General features: G+C 40.6%; 1 protein-coding gene across 4 annotated transcripts in view; it reads left to right on the top strand.

Moving 5' to 3' along the window:
* LOC144002320 (putative E3 ubiquitin-protein ligase HERC1) overlaps window positions 1-15,323 on the top strand; it is a 45,200-nt gene that overhangs the window by 8,113 nt on the left and 21,764 nt on the right. For 3 of the 4 annotated variants that reach the window (XM_077497454.1, XM_077497456.1, XM_077497453.1), the window contains exons 9-39: window positions 827-954; window positions 1,217-1,361; window positions 1,445-1,616; window positions 2,018-2,152; window positions 2,825-2,990; window positions 3,080-3,205; window positions 4,095-4,322; window positions 4,404-4,556; window positions 5,099-5,231; window positions 5,361-5,564; window positions 5,635-5,838; window positions 6,501-6,674; window positions 7,032-7,146; window positions 7,599-7,716; window positions 7,792-7,978; window positions 8,114-8,417; window positions 8,495-8,528; window positions 8,610-8,655; window positions 9,330-9,568; window positions 9,648-9,833; window positions 9,903-10,023; window positions 10,675-10,915; window positions 10,979-11,139; window positions 11,505-11,657; window positions 11,748-11,845; window positions 12,373-12,468; window positions 13,016-13,183; window positions 13,444-13,683; window positions 13,762-13,845; window positions 14,681-14,906; window positions 14,980-15,262. In XM_077497454.1, the coding sequence (XP_077353580.1) occupies window positions 827-954; window positions 1,217-1,361; window positions 1,445-1,616; window positions 2,018-2,152; window positions 2,825-2,990; window positions 3,080-3,205; window positions 4,095-4,322; window positions 4,404-4,556; window positions 5,099-5,231; window positions 5,361-5,564; window positions 5,635-5,838; window positions 6,501-6,674; window positions 7,032-7,146; window positions 7,599-7,716; window positions 7,792-7,978; window positions 8,114-8,417; window positions 8,495-8,528; window positions 8,610-8,655; window positions 9,330-9,568; window positions 9,648-9,833; window positions 9,903-10,023; window positions 10,675-10,915; window positions 10,979-11,139; window positions 11,505-11,657; window positions 11,748-11,845; window positions 12,373-12,468; window positions 13,016-13,183; window positions 13,444-13,683; window positions 13,762-13,845; window positions 14,681-14,906; window positions 14,980-15,262 (5,068 nt within the window). The remainder of the gene's footprint in view (window positions 1-826; window positions 955-1,216; window positions 1,362-1,444; window positions 1,617-2,017; window positions 2,153-2,824; window positions 2,991-3,079; window positions 3,206-4,094; window positions 4,323-4,403; window positions 4,557-5,098; window positions 5,232-5,360; window positions 5,565-5,634; window positions 5,839-6,500; window positions 6,675-7,031; window positions 7,147-7,598; window positions 7,717-7,791; window positions 7,979-8,113; window positions 8,418-8,494; window positions 8,529-8,609; window positions 8,656-9,329; window positions 9,569-9,647; window positions 9,834-9,902; window positions 10,024-10,674; window positions 10,916-10,978; window positions 11,140-11,504; window positions 11,658-11,747; window positions 11,846-12,372; window positions 12,469-13,015; window positions 13,184-13,443; window positions 13,684-13,761; window positions 13,846-14,680; window positions 14,907-14,979; window positions 15,263-15,323) is intronic. The other variant, XM_077497455.1, reaches the window with a different exon arrangement.

The raw sequence follows: 15,323 nt of genomic DNA, 5'->3' as shown, positions 1-15,323 counted from the left end.
AGTCAAAAGCGAAAGAATAAAAATCTGTTTTTTAAGATGAGTTCTTAAAATGGGCAGAGGAGGCCTGAGGTTACCTGTGATGTTTCTTGTTTGCTTATAATAATTTATTTTTGTGTTAATTTTAATTTAAAACTGTAATTACAGATATTAGTAATAATTAGGAATACATGAAAAATACACACAGTATCTCCTGGTAAATACAAAAACAAGACAATTCAAAACTATTCTATCAAAATATTACACAAAAAATACAAATCAGTCAAAACTACAAATATGGTATTAGACAAAAATATGAGAAACAATATCAAGACAAAAACATGCAATATTATATGCTACAAAAATATTGGCAAAAATACAGAAATATTACACAAAAATGTTCACTGAAAATACACACAGTAGAAAAAAAATATAATGAATAAAAAAATACAAATAAATTATTTCACAAAAACTCCTAAATTGCTTCAATCATTGATTGAATAACATTTTCTTCGTCAGCAGAAAACGTTTTGCTTCTTTTTTTCTGCGAGTGCCAGTGGTCGTTGGGATGGTATACATTTCTTTCGCGGACCCGGAAGTAAACAAAAAAGGAATATATAGGTGCTAACCAGTGATGTAAACGTCACGGTTAACTTTGACGGTGCCGTTGACAAACAGCGTGACTAACCATGTTTTGAACAACGTATATTTAACAACAGCCGGTTAGTTAACGGCGGGTTAAGCATTTAACCGGCTGTTAGGGGTTAAACAGTGGTTAAAATAACCTGAGAATTGAAAAACTGGGCCCTGCTGTGGCTTTTGTGCCCTAACATAGCTGCCGCCCTTGCAGGTAAACTCGGCCACGGCGACACTAACCGTGTATATCGGCCCAAGATCATAGAAGCCCTGCATGGATGCATCATCAGGAAAGTGTGTGCTGGGAGCCAGTCGTCTCTCGCGCTCACGTCTGCGGGACAGGTGAGAATCTGGCTTCGACAAGGTTGAATTAGTGAAAGAAGCAAAGAGATCTTGGATGCAGAACTCAGTAACTCTTGATATGTATGCAGTTTCCTCAACAAGGTGTGTCATTGCGACTTCGACTCACTGTTCTGATGACTTGACAAAAACTAAAATACTTGAAATACGTAAAATACTTTCAGTGGAGATCCAAAATAATCTATGTACTACACTGTAGGTTGAAACAAGGCTTTGAATGATCTATTTGTGTGATTCATCCAAGGTGTTCGCATGGGGCTGTGGCTCATGTTTAGGGTGTGGGTCATCCGAGACCACCTCCCTAAGACCCCGATTCATTGAGGACCTGAGTATCACCAAGATTATCGACATCTCATGCGGGGACAGCCACTGTCTGGCACTGTCGCACGGTACGATAAATACTGACCAGCGTTTCTTTCATTACTTCTTTACTCTTTTTTTTCGAGAGCGTGTTGTATTGTTTTGTATGCAGAGAACGAAGTGTACGCCTGGGGCAACAACACCATGGGCCAGTGTGGGCAAGGCCACACCTCCACGCCAGTCACCAAGCCCAGGAAAGTGCTTGGTCTGGAAGGTGTGTCTATTCAGCAGATCACGGCAGGAACTTCCCACAGCTTGGCTTGGACTGCGGTACCGTCTGACAGGTAAAGACTTTGTTAAGTGGGGTATTACACGTACTGACAATTGGGCCAAATGTAATGTAATGTAATGTAATGTAATTGGGAGCGCCCAATTAACCTGCCATGCAATTGGGCCAAATGTAATGTAATGTAATGTAATGTAATGTAATGTAATGTAATGTAGTGTCTTTTGAATGTGGGAGGAGACCGGAGCACCCGGAGAAGACCCACGCGGGCACGGGGAGAACATGCACCTATAAAACTATAAAAGACATATTTAAAATATAAACCAACTAAAAATCAATGAATCGAGTCGCTCATATTTTCTGAATTGGTAAAAATGTTATAAACCTTACTTCATGTTCCGCGCTTCACTTGTAGTGACACGTATCAGTTAGTAAGGGATGTTGTGTGTCTTTTGCCAGGCAGCTGGTGGCATGGCACAGGCCTTTCTGTGTGGACCTGGAGGAGAGCACCTTCACCTACCTGCGCAGCTTTCTCGAAAGCTACTGCGATGGCATTGGGGATGACGCGCCCCCGGCGCCGTTCTTATCCAAACGGTATGTGTATTGTAATGTATGAATTGATAACATACAACAATCAACATACAGTGTACTCCAACAAACGATATTTTGAAAAAAATATGCCTCAAACAGAATTTGGAGACCAAATGTGAGTGAGATCTTGTGAGACATTAAGTCTGGTTCACGTGGCAAAATTTTAAAATGGTCATGTGTACAAGGTACTTACCTTGGTGTTAAAGTGCAACTCAAGCAAAAAATGTTCTTTGCAATAGCATAACATGTGCCTCCACTAAAGATTAGAAAGACTAGCAGATTTATCAACCCCTTTTCCTTCCTCTCAGGGGGCTTCCATTTTGACATACCGCCCTCTGCTGTCGACTGAAATTCACATCAAAGTGCCCTCGGGCTCGCATTGCGAACGTCAAGGCTCAACTGTATTCTGTTGTTTGGTAATGTGACATTTGCAATGAAGATGCAAAGATATAACGTGCTACCAACCAGAGAAAAGCTAATTTTCATATTTAAATTAAGGAGAACAGAGATCCTTTCACATCCTGCATTGGTATTTGGTCATTAGCGTTTTGATGGCTAGTTTTCAACAGAAGTCAAGGAATAATGGTGGCAAGCTTTCACAGGCCATATAAAATGATGTGCATGGCCGGATGTGGTCACATAAGCAGCACTCACTCTCTCTATATGTTGCCACAGGGAGCATCATCAGTTCATTTTGCTGTGCATGAAACTGCTCTCTGTCCATCTGTCCCTGGCTCATGCTGGAGGGACTGGTGCTATGGTGTTGGGAGCTCAGGGCAGGCCCCTCCGGAACCTGCTCTTCAGACTCATTGACACCAACATGCCTGACTCCATACAACAGGTACTCTTGATTGCCAAGTTGTCATGATGTCATACGAATGAATGTAGGGCATACAGTATAACCATTTGTCTTTGTGTCCATGTGCGCAGGCAGTTATGAACACGCTCACCATTGGCGCCTCGCTGCTCCTGCCTCCACTGAGGGAACGGACAGAGTTGCTCCTCTCCCTCTTACCTCAGGGCCCACATAGTCTTAATGTTCTATCCAAAGGGCAAGTAAGTGCAATTGTGTTCTATATGGACACAAGAATTGTGACTAGTACACCCACATGGAATACAAATAGAAGGAACTATGGAACAATTACCCAATATTCTGCTATCATAGCCTTCAGGGAAGACTTTGGTGTGTACTTGTGGGAAATTTTCATTACACTTCATCCTAAAGGCATCATGTAGAATATTCTGGAGGGATTATGCAAAAATGACACCACCAGTTCAGTGTTGCTTGTCAGTTTGTGCAAATGACTCAGAGTTGTGAGAGAAAAATGTGTGAGAAAGTATCTCTTCTCCGCATAAATGTTCTCAGCCTTGACAGTGCCTCCTTCAAGGGACCACATCTGAATTCACGAGATTACAGTCATATCTTTCAAGAGAAAAGTCAACTAAAGTTAAACATAAACAAACCACCTTCGCTTGAGGCTCATCAATAGGATTAGATAGCATACTAGCTTAACAGACAAACAAGCTAGCACAAACTGATTTAACGCATGGACAAACTCTCACTTTACACAAACAGTATAGGTCATTAAACACACATTTACATAGAATAATAAATGTTAGGTAATAGGTACATTTTGTATAGGCAAAGTAAACCACACAGGCTAGTAGCTATACTGGGAAAGAAGCAAAAACAAACATTCACTTTCAGTTTCATTGACTATGTTTGAGGTGCTGTGAAGTACCACCAACAAAATTGTACCGTACATTTCAAAGGTGAAAAAAACAACACCAAAATGAGAAAAACTTATATCTAAGAAAAAGTTGGCTTTTTAAGTAAATGATTGTATTAATATGAGATTAAATTCAATTTAATTTAAATTTTTTACAGATTACAGTGTTCTAATGTTCCGAGATTGTTTACGTACTGTTTATGTGCAATTTCAAGCGTCTGCAATTGGACATGGTCCTCAGCAGCCTCCAAGACCAGAGTCACATGGCGTCCCTGCTGGGCTACAGCAATTTCGGGGACGTGGCGAATCTCGTGCCACCCCTGACGCCTGCCCCATCCTCCCGACCGCCCTCCTCCTCCTCTTCCTCATCTGAAGCATATGACCCATTTCACTTAGCAGAGGTGCTTCTCAGAACCCTTCTGCTCAGTATTGGCTTTTACACGGTATGAACAAACGCTGTTTCCCTTTGAAAGCAATGATAAAAGGATTTCTATGGTTCACTATAGCGTTGCGTGTGTTCATAGGAGCGAGCATTTGGGGAATTGGAGAAAAACAGTGATAAGCTGCTGTCGAGTGATAGTCAACGAGAGTCAGAGCCTCCCTCGCACTTTCACCAGCTTCTCTCTGGACTTCACAAACACATGCTTGCCCATTGCTACATCCACTTTAGCCCAGAGGTACTGTGAGTTGCATTTCCCTGTCAGGGATTACAGTGAGTGAACCCCCGCATACTCGTGATTTGGCGTTTGCAAATTTAACTTATTTATTTAATGGAATCTGCTCTTGTTAGCTGAACTCCACTATTTGCTTATTTTATTACTTTTTTCATGGCAGATGCATGGTCCCTCTAATAATTGAACAAAAATCATCATCATTTCATGAATTAAAAACTTCTGCACAGGGAAAATTGTGATCTTATTCTCATTGGATTCTAAGGTTTTCTCTGGGAAATTGCGTTATTCACGTAATGACATTTGTTCCCACTGCAACTTTTTTTTTCTTAGAAAAATATGACCTAATTCTTGCAATTTTATGGCTTTGCATTTATTCTAAATGGATTATATTTTTTCCCCTGAAAAATATGACAAAATCATAGGATTGCAGATTTTTTTTTAAATTTATTTTTATTTTTTAAATAACATTAGTATTCTGATAAGATTGCAGTGGTTGACTTGACTGATCACACACTTTGACGACTGATGTCCTCACTACCTTTTAGGATGACTGCAGCGTGAAATTGCTGCGTGAGCATCTTCACTTGATGTTCTCATGCGCAGCAGAGACGCTGAGGAGATCAACCAAGCTGTTGAAAGACAGCTTCATGGACATGCAGATGATGAAGAAGCTTCACAGTAAGAACACGCTTAAAGCCATTTTGCATCCATCCATCCATCCATCCACACTTTTTTTTTGACAATTTTCTTGGCGGATTTCACTTATGGTAATTCTTATTCACCCTCTCCCCCTTCTCTTTTGTCCAGTGGTGTTGTACAACTCCATGGCAGGCAGCCTGCTGTGTCAGGTAATGTACTCGCTGCTTCTGTTGCCCCTCAGCACAGTCCAGCCTCTGCTTGGCCATTTGTTGGACTTGCTGGAGGACCTGGACAGTTTCAACCGGTTGCTGCCGGAGACGGGCCTACTTGAAGACCAGGAGCTGGAGGTGGAGGCCTCAATACTCCCCTCAGGTCTGTGGTCTTTATGCTAATATGATGTACAGTTCATTAAATTATGCTGACCAGTGACATGATCACCTAGATAAAAGTGAACATCAGGAGGAAGAGGAGGAGTGCACATGGCTTTGGCTGTTGGATCTGGAGCGCTCTGTAGCACTAGCAGTTGGACGCTGCCTTGGCGGGATGATGCAAGGCCTTCCGCCCTCCCCCCAGGAAAGAACCTCAGAGTTCTGGCTATCCAACGTGCTCCTCCAGAATGGCCTTGAGATGGATAATGAGGAGCTTGGTAGGCTAAGTATTCTGTTTCCTCCTCCTTTTCTTACTTTCATGGTTGTTGTCTTATTAACACACAAAAAATTGCTAATTCATTTACAAACGTAAGCAGAATTGAATAGAACTGTTCATGTTGATCTCACTATTAAGATAAAGAAATAAAACAAACAAACACATATTGTACTGCGAGAAAAACGTTGGAATATGAAAAGATTTAAACATTACATTTTGTGTTTTCCATATTATGATTAAAAAAATATTTATTTCTGAGAAAATAATTTATTCAAGTTTGTCTGTGTCATTCAAGAAAAAAGTAGTACCAGTAATTTTACAAGAATTTCCTTTTTTTTTCTTCTCTAAAAAGGTTGCATTAAAAAGGTTGGAATTTTACGGAAAAAAAAAATTCATAGGGAAAAACGGTGTATTTTGTATTAAAATAAAGTTGTATATATTTTGTTTTTTAGAAAAATGTCTGTGGGGAAAAAAAGTCAGAATTGTATTGTATTTAATTACAATAAATACTTTCTTGGGGGGTGTGAAAATTATATATTAATATAAAATATATAAATATATAATCATACAATTAAAAACATGAGAACATGCAAACTCCACCCAGGAAGGTCAGAAAGAAAGTGTAATTTACTACCCCATGTCATGGTCATGCTTGTCCTCCAGACTCCAGTATGGCATGGCTTACTGAAGCGGTGCTGCTGGGCGGCAACGATTCAAGGCTGTCCGAGCTGAGCCTGAACCAGGAATCTCTGACGTTACTCGAGGTGGCGCTGGGATCCTCTAGAGGACCTGCTGGGTGCCTACTGCAGAAGATGGAGGAGCACGCTCTTGGAAGAGGTACATTATTTGATTGTCAGTTTTTAACTTTTTTAGTTTGTGATGATGAAGCATTGTGAGACATTTCACCTCAATGTCACGTGTACATCTGGGTGGCAAAAGCCGGAGAGGGTCTCCAACATTTTACAACATTTAACCCCCTCTTCCACAGATTCAGAATGATTAAATTAAATATTCTTTTTTGAAGAAATTTAAGAAATAAATTCATTTAGGGTATATTTGGTTGCAAAACCACAAACACAAGTTTAGTCATTGTTTCACTTTAGGCTAGTCAATCACTTTTCTGCCACCTGGAAGTGTCCTGGCACTTATTGTTTAAAAACAGTAACAAAATGGTCTTTGTCGCTGTGAAAGCAGAGTGGGAGAGAGGAGGGTCTTCGTGCGACGGTTTGCTGGAGGCCGTCTGTCGCTGCAGCCTGGCAGCACTTCTGAAGCACACCGGGATACCAGATAAAGCGTGCTGGCAGGATGGGTCAGTAACACAATGTCCTCATATTGCTTTCATGGACATATGTACAAATACACGCTTTAAAAAGAGCTTCTGTTGTGATGAGGTTTTAAAATAATATTATTCTGGACACAATTGGGTCAACCAAACAGGCCTTTTCTATTAAGCAGAAGTTACAAGTGCATCTTAGTTTCTTATTTGTAATTGTTTTGTTTTTTTATATTAATGTTTTTGTTATGGTATCATTTAGAATACTTGATTCATGGCAGTCACTCAGTTCCGGTTGAATTCAAAACTTCCACGTCGAACTACGGAAATGTTTTTTTCTTTTTAGTTTAAAATGGCTTACCTTAACTAGAACCCCCTGTCACAATTACCACTACTACTGCTACAGTATATGTATATGGATGTGGGTGTATATTAATTATGTTTGTAGTAAAGCAGATACCGTATGCTTATGATGTGTTGTCTTTCAGATATGAGCCCTGCAAGAAGCTGTTAGATGTCTTTGAAAGCGTCTATAAAATCAGAGAATCTCTGTTGGCTCACAAAAACTCTCCGAGGACCTCGCAGGTGCTCGTCGCTGCCAAACAGGTACTACCACTTTGGATGAATACCCCTATTATCATAAACGGATATTTTTAATGTTGTTGTTCTGGGTGTTGGCAGAGCTCTCAGTGTCAGAGTCCTGCGTCAGAGGAGCCTGGAGCTCTTGTGGTGAAAGAAAGTGAGCGGTTGTCTATAGGTCAATGCAGCCGGGAAGTGCAGGTACCACCGCCCCCTGAAGCCAACCACAACCAGGACCATGATGACGCAGTGGAGGAATCATTGGGCAGTAATCGCATAGATCTTACAGGTTAGAGAACTAGATCCCTCATATCCAATCCATGCAACTCAAAATTACTCATTTGTGTTCTGGTTTCTTGTACCACTATTGAACGATAGTTTTTGTACAATTTTCGATGTAATCACAACACTCCTGTCTGTACAGAAGTCCTGGAGTCCTTCATGGCAACACGCGAGGCCATGCAGGTTCAGCAGAACATGACCGTGTACGAGTCCTTTGGGACTTCCACACTGCCCGGCACCGTGGAAAGCCCGGTCAGCCCCCACAGAGAGCTCAATCCCAGACAGCAGTGGGACAACCGGAGAGAGTCGGAGGAGGAAAGCTTGCCTTTCCCCGCCACCTGCCGTCTACTCGTCTCCCGCTGCCTCTTCCTACTGCTGGGTGTCCGCCCTGCCTGGGCAGAACCCAGTGAGAGGGATGAGAGTCAGGCATCCAACACTAACACCAGGTAAAATCAAGTGTTAATGTTCAATTTGTTTTAAATGCACTTTTCTCACGCTGTGTTGACGTTAATCAACATTCCAGGACAGCTGCACAGTCTTTTGGTCTCAGACAGCAGGTAAATTTCGCATTTCTTGAATTAATTAATTTTTTAAAGTTAAATTGTTATTTAACTCTTCTTATCACACGTTTCATTTAGTCTGACCAATCAAAGACATCCTTGGGATCATACAAGAATAAAATGGGTAAGTAGTTAAAATGATAGCTAGCAATTTTATTAGCTAGTATAGTAGCTTAGTTGGTTAGTTAACTTGTTGCTAGATATGTCACAGACTGTCTCTCAGCCACAGTCAGCTATACCCCACTAATTAAGGCATTGTGGATGAAACAGTGATTGCCAGATTGTTCGACATTCATCTATTAAAGATGCTGCAACACTATCCCTTGAATCCCTTCTGCCTTCCACCTCCGACCACAAAGTCAGCACATTATGTTTGGCCGTTCAAGTGGCTGATTGCTCAGCCTTCTGTTTCCGACCACGAGATGTGCTTTAGCACGCTCGTTTGCCTGTCCAGCCCCCTCCCTCGTCATTGTTGGGGATCGTGTTACAAATACATACAAATAGCTTGGTATTTATTTGGTCAGTTAGTTATATAACGTATTTGTTATGTTAGGTGTTAAACTTTGTTGTTGAGATGTAGAAATATTAGTGTTCAGAATTCCTGAATGGAATTAGATTATGCAGGTGTATTTAATGTTATGGACACCAGATTTATTTTTGATTTCATACTTGTATATCTCAAAAATATCATTTGAATGGTTGATGGGTTTTTTTCCCTTCCAGGCTGACATTTTTTGTGTCATACTCCAAAAATAACAAAATATCATCTGAGAAGTTGATCGTTTTCCTTGCTTCCAGGTTTGCCACTCTGCTCCTTGGACGTCATGAAAGATGCTTGGGATCGTCTGCGTCAGTGCATCAGCCCAACCTACCCGGCCACGAACCACTTTGGTGACAACACCCAGCTGATCCTGGACCAAGTTCTCCAGTTTGTGTGCGGCAACATGCTCCAGTTGACAGTGTCTACCCAGGCATTCCATGAGGCTGATCCCAAAGCTATTGTCTTTGCCATCCTGCAACAGCAACAGAGGGCTGAGGTATGTATTAAAGGCCCAGTCTGCCGGTTTCACTCAGGAAAAGGCACTTTTTATATCTCGGTGTGTCTGCTTTGGTCAGATGCGCTTGGAGGCCTTCCGTCAGATGTCGTCCTTCCTATCCAAGATGGAAGAGAAGAGCTGCTCTCTGCACTTTCCCACCTTGTTGCAGTCAGTGCAGCTCCAGTTCCTGTCTGGCTGCTTTGCCTTAGGAACGCAAATCATGGGCTCACACGCAGGCCCTCATTACGAGATGCGCCATTACACGGTATACATTTGGTGGTCACTGCTTCCCAGACACTACTGGATTAATACTTAATGCATTTTCTCCATCCAGGTTGGAACCCATTCAGCTGCTATTGACAAGCAAAGGGAGTTGCAATATGCAGCACATGCTTTTTACCAGCAAGTGGTGCACGTTCTCAGACAGAGGGTCCTGCTTGAAAAAAAACATCCAGGTTTGTGTCCGCTGTCAGTTCAATTATGTTGAATTACTTTGCCTCAATTATTAGTCTCGACTCTCAAGTAAATTCCTAATTGTTTTTTTTAAAAATGTTTTTAATCTTTTTATAGCTATTAAATCCTATTAATTATACTGCTAATTATCCCATAAAACTACATAGAACTTTCTTGCATATTTGCGGTTTACTATTCACAAACACACCTATTTGCATTTCTTTCTGTAAAATCTATTCTAGGATAACCACTGAAAAACTCATTTAGATGCCTCAAGATAGGGTCAAAGCCCTGTCTTATAAGGAATGTAGTACATTGGTGTCACGGAACTAAATCCAAATGATGCATCTTCACTGAGAAACAAGCATTTTATGTATGGCAGGAGCTAAGTTTAGCCTAGGTTATTAGCGGAAGATACGAGAGAATTTACACCAGATGTATATTTACACACGTAGACTATTTCCAGGACATAATTTGTGAGGCAACAACGAGCAAAGCAATTAACTAGTGAACTAAATTGTAGATGTTAATTTTAGTTATAAAATTTCAGCTATGGTAGAGGCCTGAAAGTGCTCTTGTTCTGATTTATGCAGAATGTTTTTGTTTATTATTCTTCCTGGTCATTCAGTAATATTGTTTTCTTCCATCGTCAGGTTCGTGCCAACATCTCCTGCTGGCCACCATGTTTGCACTGAACTTTAGCTACCAGCCGGTGGACCTGGTCCTGGTAGTCAAGCACGGCATCCTGGAGCTGCTCTGCACGCTAACAGACAACAGCTGCGCCCTCATGAATCAGGGCTGGCTCGCCATCTCCACATCAGGATGTCCACTGCTGAGCGGCGCCGTCAAACTGGCATGTACGCGCCTGCTGCAGATCCTTGCAGTCACTTCCAGGTGAGATTTAAAATTTCCTTTGAGGAAGGAACCGAGGTGATCCAAACAGCCGTGTACTTTCAGCTCCTGTGAGGATCTGCTCCCTCTTGAGATTTCCCACTCGCTCATGGAGGTCATGTGCCAGCATCTCCAAAATGTACTGCGTGCATTCCGTCAGCAGCAAGCGGCAGAGAGTACATCAGCAAAGACGACGATGGTGGAGGAGGATGGATTGAGTTTAAAAGGTGTGGATTGAGTTAATCAAGCTAGTTTTTTGTAACTTAGTTAATTAGTTAATGAGCTAGTTAGTTGGCTAGTTCGTAATGTAGATACCTTGCCAGTTGAGTAGTTAGCAGATTAATTGGTTATCTAGTTGAATGTTTAGTTAAGTAGCTAACCCTTGGGTTCCTGTACCTAATTGTGCTGTGCAAATTTCACCTAGGATTTTTTTTTGTAGTTAAATTTAGTAGGCTAAAAAAAAACATGAACTAACTTGCCTCTTCTTTCGATTTACAATGAAGTGTAACTTGGAGTTACTGTTAAGTTAGCTGTAAAACATTGTCATATGCAGACTTACAGTATTTTTTTATGTGTACCGGTACTCTTCCAGCATCAGAAAGCAGCCGAGCACTTGAATGTCAGCTTGCCGACTTCTTGGTATTCCTCAGGCGGGTGTTGTCTTCTCGAGTAATGAAAACACTCTCCTCGTTCATCAAGTGGGTTGACCCGCTCATGGACATTATTTCCTATAAGTGCTCTTTAGGTAATTACACTATAAGTGGAGAACAAATTACATATTTTTTAAATATATTTTTTGTATACTGTATGTAAAATTACACTGTTTGTTCACCAGGATCACCATGTTTCCAGAACCTTCGTACTAAGCTCTTGGCCTTCCATGTTTTAGAACGAATGTTGCCTGCTTGTTCTGAGCCTGAGCATGTTCAGAAGGTAGGTGGACATGGGAAGTACAGTATGTCCTCATGTATTCACCGGCTCAACTACAGATGGAGTGGGACCTTTTATTTATGCAGTAGGAAAAAATATGCTACTGGTATATACAATATGTGCCAAATAAAACTTGCAATAAAGAGGATTGCTACATCAAAATGTAGGAAAAACTAGAAAACTCACTAGTGAGTTATTAGTTAACTGTAAAGCGAGCAAGTTGGGTAGAGTTAGTTAATTCTTATATTAATTAACCAGCTAGGTATCTCCTTAACTGGTTGGTTTGTTAACGAGTTCCCTAGTTGGATAGCTATATAATTCGTTCACAATTGTAAACAATTGTATGTTTGTGGTCATGAGGCAGCTTACCTTTAGTGAATAGAAGCTGCCATGTTAGTCTGAAAACCTTGTCTATATTGCATTTTGTTCCTTACAAGTAAATAGTATTTATGAGCTTAGGTAAATTTCTCTTACATTTAACTACTTTTTATTTTTTTATTTTTTTATTTTATTTTTTTCCTTTTTTGTAGATTGTCAAACAACTCTTTCAGCTGATGTCTGTTTACATGTGGGAGGAGCCTCTGGATGACACGGCCCATAAAGAGATGACTGTAAAGGATTCCGAGGTAAATCTGTCAAAAATCTGGATTTAAGAGTCTTTTGTCATTTTTAACCCTTTTAGAAACAATTTGTGAACCTATCTAGTGGTGGGATGAAGGAGCAATATTACAATTATAGTGAACAGTGTTAATATGGTGTGTGGCGCCATCCAATAATGTTCCCCTTGAGGGATTATGAGTATAATAATAAAATAAAAAACAATAGATAATTCATCCTCATGTTTTTATTCATATAGTACTGTATATTTATATTTATTTATTTTAACCAATTATTTAATCAAATAAAAATGCATATAAAATGGTTTATTTTACTAATATGGTTTCATTTTATTATTTACAATAAATTGAGAAATTCTATCATTAGATAAATGAGTTGAATAAAATTATTTTAGATTAACTCATAGGAAAAATAATGAATTAAACAGATATATATATATTTTCTTATTTTAACAATGTGATAAATCATGCCCATTTTTGATAATAATGTGTTAACCACTTCTTTCATTCCATTGTTCAATGTGTAAGTCTGTGCCTCTGTATTTTGTTGTGGTAGAATCCCGGCAGCAATGACGAATGTATTTCCATCGGAGATTTTTCCTTCGACCCACATAAGATAACGTGCTGTTCACTGGAGAGCGGCAACATCCTCTCGCACGGAACTGGTGGAAAAGGTTATGGCCTAGCGACCACAGCCATCACCTCTGGATGTTTCATTTGGAAGGTAATCATACTTACTGTGCCATGAAAAGGTATTTATATAATTTTTACCAGTAATATTTTATGATAAGGATCTCGGAATTACAAATCAGAAGAATACAAAATTGCCATTGATTTCATACATTTTAAGGAAAACTACTATCAGCCTTAAAAAAAAACAAAAAAAAAAAAAAAAAAAACCCTGCATTGCACATCCCTAGTGCTGTACATTGAAAACATGTAAACATTCTGTGGTCGGTAACTGACTTTCCACACCTTCCTCAGTTCCACATCGCCAAAGAACACCGAGGCAACGAGGGCACATGCGTGGGTGTGTCACGATGGCCCGTCCGCGATTACAATCACCACACTACCACCGACATGTGGTTGTATCGTGCCTACAGCGGCAACTTGTACCATGGAGGCGAGCTGGTCCGCACGCTCCCGTCTTTCACCCAGGGCGACACCATCACATGCATTCTGGACATGGAGGCTCACACTGTGTCGTTCGCTAAAAATGACAAGGTTTGCTTATGGAGTATTTGTAGCATAACACCATTTTATTGGGAAATGTTTTTCAGTTTATGTGTTTATTTATGCCAGGAGCCAAAGTTGGCGTTTGAAGGTGTGGTTGCTTCCGAGCTGTACCCTTGTGTGTTATTCTACAGCAGCAATCCAGGGGAGAAGGTACTTCAATATTTTTTTTAAGTTAGTATTGACTGGTTAAACTAATATTTTTGTTATGACTGTAGCATAAGGATACCCGTATCCAGGGTTGATTAAAGTAATTTATACATTTGTTATTAACCGTGGATATTTGACTAAATTTCCTTAATTGACTGGAAAAAAAAAAACATTGGCATTTCTGATACATTACAATTAAAAGGAAAGAAAATCCATGTGTTTTGAAATATATTTCACTGGACAGCCATAATATAATATTTATATATATATGTAAATGGTATGAAATTGAGCATTTCTGCTTGCTCCAAACTTCTTTTTTTGATCCCCTGAGGGGGAATTCGGGGTGTGGTTTGGTTAAAAATACATATTTAAAAAAACATTTGAAGAGATTTGCTTTTTTTGGACAGTGACAATACCACATGTACCGTATGTCTAAACAACAAAAATCAGTTTGGTGTTTCATTTAAAAAAATAAAATAAAATGCTTTTTTTTGGGACATTGATGATATAGCATGTTTCTATAGTCTCTAAATTGTTTTTGTTTTGTTTTGTTAGTGATACCCACCGAAGGAAGGGGCTACTTTAGAATCAGAGAGCAGTTACTGTATGAGTTGTCTTGCTCAAGATCACCATAGCGGGTTCATTGTCACATCCTCTGTAGTTCTGTCAGTCCGCACGCTACAAAGCTGGAAGAATATTTGCCTGCATTTTTCTGCTTGCTGATGACTTGAACCAAGATCGCTCACAATTGCAAGCAGCGATCTTAACCACTTGGCCACATCTGTGGCAGCCAATTAATGATACATAAAGCAGACTAAATCTATTGCATTCCTGACAGGTGACACTGGGGGAACTCCAGATGCGAGGCATGCCTAGTAACTTGCTACCTGGCGAGCCTCTGTGCAGCCCGCAAAGCACTGCCCTCATCGAGTCCACGGTACACCTCCTGCGCCGGCTCCACCAGTGCGATCAGTGGACGCCACACATCAACCAATACATCCATGCCAGCTTGGAGCTCATCGGACCCATGCTGAAGGATGACCACTTGGAACGCTTTACCCCAGGTCGGTTATAAGCACACCTTATGGAATCTTTCACTCAGGTTTAAGCACTTCCATTGTCAGGTTTATCTCATAGCACTTGCATCCAAAGGCCTCGAGCTCACTTCTGAGCAAAATGACGGTGAAAAAGATCCATCCGAAGACCCTCATCAAAGCCTCTTATCTGAGGCCAAGCTAGCTGCCTTGTGCACTGAAGTGTGGCCCGTACTGGCTTGGATCGGAGGCGTGGATGGCGGTCTCCGGGCTGGCGGCTTATGTCTTCACAAGCCCAGTGGGCGCAGGGCCGTGCTGCTGGGGGTCCTGAAAGAGAGGAGCGCCCTGGCCAAGCTGCAGTGGGAGGAGGGCGACCTATCAATCAGGTACAGTATCTCGAATAAAAGTTAATAATAGGGATAAAAAATTTGCAAAAAAATAAATACA

This window comes from Festucalex cinctus, chromosome 15, assembly GCF_051991245.1.
Source record: "Festucalex cinctus isolate MCC-2025b chromosome 15, RoL_Fcin_1.0, whole genome shotgun sequence".
Classification (NCBI taxonomy): domain Eukaryota; kingdom Metazoa; phylum Chordata; class Actinopteri; order Syngnathiformes; family Syngnathidae; genus Festucalex; species Festucalex cinctus.
The sequence above is the reverse complement of the archived record's forward strand: the minus strand, read 5'-3'. Positions and strand labels throughout refer to the sequence as shown.